The sequence below is a fragment of the Bidens hawaiensis genome, unplaced genomic scaffold, assembly GCF_021521415.1.
Source record: "Bidens hawaiensis isolate Kalapana, Puna unplaced genomic scaffold, B.hawaiensis_p1.1 tig00056649_1, whole genome shotgun sequence".
Classification (NCBI taxonomy): domain Eukaryota; kingdom Viridiplantae; phylum Streptophyta; class Magnoliopsida; order Asterales; family Asteraceae; genus Bidens; species Bidens hawaiensis.
The window spans coordinates 1-5,531 of record NW_027500195.1 but is presented as its reverse complement, the minus strand read 5'-3'; the positions used below and the strand labels follow the sequence as shown (position 1 = coordinate 5,531).

The 5,531-nt window shown below is 37.4% G+C and overlaps 1 protein-coding gene across 1 annotated transcript; it reads left to right on the top strand.

Moving 5' to 3' along the window:
- The first annotated feature begins 1,510 nt into the window (after positions 1-1,510).
- Positions 1,511-5,531, top strand: LOC143601531 (acyl-CoA hydrolase 2-like). The gene is made up of 10 exons (XM_077078919.1): positions 1,511-1,574; positions 1,648-1,740; positions 3,118-3,185; positions 3,286-3,367; positions 3,445-3,485; positions 3,600-3,725; positions 4,391-4,718; positions 4,901-5,013; positions 5,330-5,392; positions 5,466-5,531. Exons 1-7 carry the CDS (start codon positions 1,559-1,561, stop codon positions 4,556-4,558), a joined length of 594 nt encoding a protein of 197 aa, XP_076935034.1. The 5' UTR covers positions 1,511-1,558; the 3' UTR covers positions 4,559-4,718; positions 4,901-5,013; positions 5,330-5,392; positions 5,466-5,531.

The following is a 5,531-nucleotide window of genomic DNA, read 5'->3' as shown; positions in this document are numbered from 1 at the left end:
AATACCCAAAAATGTCTGGAAATTGGTACCCAAACCTAGATTCAGGTTATAGTTACGACGATTTATGGTCGTCACCAGACCAATCGATGTTTTTTTCGGGGTCGCAAGAAACATCCGGCTTTCAACCATCCAACATACAACCGTCTCCTAACTTTGTTGTTCCAGAGACAAGAATCACACGGTGATGCTTCGGGAGCAAGAAGACGCGTCCACCGGAAAAAACAACTTGCAACGGACGGGCCGGGACCGGCTTCGACTCCGAGGACGAAACGGAAAACCACTCTGTGGTCATCGGATGAGAAGGAAGCCTTGTGTCGGGCTTGGATAGTCATTTCTGAGGATCGGCGTTGGGGTAATTGTTTTAACGTTTTTAAAAATGATTTTTAATAAAAAAGTTAAATAAAAAAGTTAACTGGAAATCTAATTTAATTATTCATTTTGCAGCCGACTACCAAAAAAACAAGGTTTTTTGGACAAAGGTTAGGGAGACGTTCTATACGCTCGTTGGGAGTACAGAGCGAAACGCCGATATGATTTCGGGTCGGTGGTCCGAAATCAGAAAATTTGTCGGCTTGTTTACTAATCTTTTCAACAGGAACGCCGGTCGTATGAGACCAAGTGGCAGTGATGATTTGGCGGTTTACAATTTCACTGTCGAAGAGTGGAGGCAGGAGTGTTTGCGGAGGTATGGGACGGTGAAGACGTGGGACGATTTAAAGTTGTGGGAGAGGTTGAAAAGGTGTTCCAAGTGGGTTGAGCTTGTGGCGCCGGACCATGATGCGGAAGTAGGGCCGAAACGGATTAAAACTAGTTCATCTGGAGCGTATAGCACTTCCGCCGGGTCGGATTGCCGCGTTGGATTCGACCTAAACATTGCGGGGGAGGAAACGTCTTCACCGCCGAGGAGGCGGCCATTGGGACGGGACGCCAAGGGGAAAAAACCGGCTGAGGGGGGAGCCGTAAACATCGTCGATCTTGTTGAATCCCTCAATAAATTCAACAAAACCATGGAGGTGGTCTCTAATGACAAAAAGGAAAAAAGTCGAATGAGAGATTTGGACTTCCTTACAAGAGACTTCAGTAACCTAAATCCGGTCGATCAAATGCTGATGGAAAAGCAAAAGGAACGTATCCGAAAGAGGTTGATCGAAGAAGACCAAGCCGAATAATAAGAATAATGTTTTTTTAGTACTTTAATTTTTATTTTATTTTTAGATATTAATGTGTTTTTTTTAATGTGTGTTTTTTTAATACTTTATGAGTTTTTTTAATAATACGTTTTTTGAATATATTTATAAAAAAATAAAAAAAAAAATCCGCTGGAGCCCCTGCTGGAGCCCCTCCACACCAGGGCCAGGGGCTCCAGCGGGGGCTCCAACACCCACCTTATCCAGTTTCTCTCTCTGCCACACGTCACAATATTATTGGCTGGAGCCCCCACTCGCGCTCCGGTTAGAGCCCCCACACCCCTCAGCCTAAGTATAAACTGCATCGTTTGACTTTGATTACACCACACACAACAAGCCTGCAACTGTCAGTTAGCTTCTTTCTCAATAATATGCATACAGAAACAGGTACAAACCGTACAACTGCCAATCAAACCCTAATTCTTCATAATATCTATATTATTAACATATCTAGATGCAGCGATTGAGTTTTTAGGTGACGTGGCTGTGCTCCAGAGGCTTCCGAGCTCGTCTATTAGGAGAATTGCCGAACACGTTATCGTTAAACGCTATAGTAATCCTCTTGACTTATTTAATTTGAATTTGTTGTACGGTTCTGGTGATTTTAGTGTGAGTATTGTTGATTAGGTATGGACCGTATGGTAGTGAATGTTAATTAGTATGCATTTGATAGAATTGTGAAGGTGTTGAGATGAAATTGCTGTTTAGGTTGAATTTGTAACGGTTATAACTAGATTTTGTAGGTTTGACATGTGAAATTGAAGTAGAACTCACGCGAGTTACTTGAGATCGGATAGATAAAAAGCTCAAAACGAGCAGGAATAAGGCTCGTTTGGTTATCGAGCCTGAGCTTGAGCCTTGTGTGTTTTATTTTTATTAAAGTTTTACCTCTTTTTGACTTCTATGCATTAGTTTTACACTGCATAGCCGAGCTCAAACCAAGCTTTGGCTCGTTTAAGGTACTGCACGAACTCGAGTTGAGCTTAGGATAGCTAAAGTTTATTTCTCTTATTTTTTCAAAATATATAAAAATAATTAAAAGCGTATATAAATTAACTAATAAATATATAATAAATGAGCCAGGTCCTATCCTAGCTCGAGCCTTGTATGGGAAGCTCGTTTAGGCTTGTCGAGCCTTGACGAGCCTTGTGTGTTTTTTTCAGTTTTACCTCTTTTTGACTTCTATGTATTAATTTTACGCTCCACGGCCGAGCTCAAGTGATCTTTGGCTCGGTTAAGGTACCACATAAACTCAAGTTGAGCTTAGGATTGTTTAACGTTTTTCTTAAAATATATAAAAGTAATTAAGAACACATATAAATTAATTAATAAATAATAAACGAGCCGAGTCCATCCGAGCTCGAGTCTTGTATGGGAATGGAAAGCTCGTTTAGGCTTGTCGAGCCTTAAGGACCTTGTGTAATTTTAAGTGTTAACTCTTTTTGACTTCTATGTATTAATCTCACACTGCATAGCTGAGCTTGAGTCGAGCTTTGGATCGTTTAAGTTTTTTCAAAAATATATAAAAAATAATTAAAAACGTATAAATTAACTAATAAACAATAAACGAGCCACCTCTGGCTTAAAAACAACTCACGACCCGAGCTCGAGTCAAGCTTTGGATCGTTTAAGGTTTTTCTCAAAATATATAAACATAATTATTAAACGTATATAAATTAATTAATAAACAATAAACAAGCCAACTCTGGGCTTAAAAACGACTCACGAGCCGAGCTCAACCTTTAGAAAAAGAGCTCAAAACGAGCAGAGCTTGAGCTTTTGTAAGTCAAACAATATTTGCTATAAATGTGTTCAATAATCAGTATGTGCTTTATATATGATACAATCGTGCCCTAGTGGTTCTCACTGTTGACACAGTGTATTATACTATTATCAACAAAATTGATTGCATAGATGCTTTATTTTGAAGGTCCTGGTGAGTGTGTTTTCCAAGAAGGTGAACCTGGTGGTGGAATTTACTTTATTTGGGATGGTGAGGTAATTTTTGTATCCTTGTTGACTAATTCTAGGGTTAACTGATCAAGTTACATAGTCTTTAAGTAACTCGTAGTTTATTTGATGACATCCGCATTTGCAGGTGGAGGTATCCCGTTCGTTTCGTGCAGATAGTCATGATTCTCAAGTTTTTCGGTGGGGAAAGTTTGATCACTTTACCCAAAGTGAGAGAACACCATTTTCCAGTCTTTTTCAGTATATGTTATTCAATTCAAACACATGATCCAAGTCTATTTTGCAGGTGAACCTGATAGGCAAGAAGATATAATTGCATTGACTAAGGTAGTTGCTATACTGTATGACATGCTGATTTGCATAAAGTTTGTTCAGAGTATGCTCATATGCTGTTCTGTACAGCCACACAAAAATGTTGACTTTTTTTTACTATGGTTACAGCTGACCTGCTTAATGCTGCCCCACAAATATAGTCCCTTGATGCATCCATATTCAATTTGGAGTGTGGATGCGAATTTTAATACACGTGCACCTGTGGAAAAGATATTGTCCTTAGACCCACTGGATGTATGTGGTATTCTTGACCCAAATTTATTATCTTGCATCTGTTAAATTTCATGGTTTATTTTCTGTTATGCCTATATAAATTTTCTCAGTTGCAGAATACCGGTTTTTATTGTCAATCCATGATTCTTGTGGTTTTTATTTTAATGCCACAAAGTAAAGACACCCTTTTGACATTTTGCAGTCAAAACAAAAATTTCTTGAGTCAAACTTGATATTTACCTTTGTTCTTTTTTAAGGCATGCAATTTTAAATACTGTAAACTATCCGGTAGCTAAAAAGCTCTGGTATTTTTTTTTCAATTATAAGATGTTGAATGTTGACTTTAAAAAGTAAAAATGCGCAGAAATAACTCTGAAATGGACCTTTTCTATTACAATGTGCATCTTCAGTCGCCTGAGTTCTTCTCTTGTAACCCAATATGATCCTGTGCATGTATTTAACCGGTGTTTAACGTTTCCTCTGATTTTTCACATATAAAATTAGGGGAAAAAATGGGGATTACTGCAACCGTATGTTGGTAGTCACTAGTCATGAACTTGTTGCTTAGAGTGTCTATCCATATGAGTTATTTAGGAAACTTTTGCATGCTCTTTATTTTTTGTACAATAAGTTTGGCATCATGTATACAGTAGAGTGCTTTGATTGAGTTTACTTTTGTTGTGAAGGTGAACACATTCAGAGGAATCACTCTGAAAGGAGCTCCAAAATCTGCTAACATGTATGGAGGACAGTTTATGGGACAGGCAAGAAGCTTCTATGTATTTCTACTTGGATTTGCTAGCATTACTTATATGAATGAAATTCTTTATCTACACCCCAAAATAAGATCTTAAATCCTAACACTCTATAGCACAATGAGATTCTCCTTGCATACTTTACATATCTAGATGTTCAATTTTATTCAGGCACTGGCTGCAGCATCCAAAACTGTTCATTTTCATAAGATTTTACATAGCTTTCATGCTCACTTTCTTCTTTCCGGGGACGTAAAAAGTAAGTTGATTTTGTAACTGAATATGCATGGTAGTAGTTTTCAAAAAATCTGAGTTTTCAAAATGCATGCACCTTAAATCTATTGTGAAAGTATTTAAACCACATATTCAAAACCATGCACTTTCTTATGCTAAATTGATTTTGTAATGTATGCTACCCTGATATTTAGTGTATATACACAGTTCCAATCATATATCAAGTTGAGCGACTAAGTGACGTGCCTAATATATCTACAAGAAGGGTGAACGCAGTACAAAAGGAGCATGTTGTCTTCTTTTTGATTGCTTCCTTTCATGTATGTGTTCTATGCATCCAATCTGATTATTTCTTCTTACAAATTTTTTCTTTCATGAATTTTTCAGTTTTGCTTTCTTTCATTTCAATATGAAACATGAAAGCTATGGGTGGTTATATTTATTAATCTAGTATAAGAAGTAGACAAATACTTGAGACTACCAATAAATGAGGGTGCTCCTAATATTATCATTTGTAGCTATAAATCAATGTGCCAGCTAGTACATGTCTATTGTTTCGTTTATATTTATTCAACTTCACTGTTTAATAGTTATTGGTTCACACTTATAGTGCTTTTTTATGACATACACTTACAGAGGGAAGAAGAAGGATTTGATCACCAAGAACCAACAATGCCTTCTGTGCCTGACCCAGAAACGGTAACCGGATACTTTGAATGATCAATTTTTCATGTCAATCGTTTTCATTAATTGTATAATCTTACTGTTTCAGCTTTTGCCAGAGCATGGATTAGAGGAGGGTGTTAAGCTTCCTAAAAATCATCCTAGGTTAGATTTT

Coding starts and splice junctions, on each gene's coding strand:
- LOC143601531 (XM_077078919.1), top strand. Junction 3,368..3,444: donor GTTTGATCACTTTACCCAAA/GTGAGAGAACAC, acceptor TCTATTTTGCAG/GTGAACCTGATAGGCAAGAA. Junction 3,486..3,599: donor ATATAATTGCATTGACTAAG/GTAGTTGCTATA, acceptor CTATGGTTACAG/CTGACCTGCTTAATGCTGCC.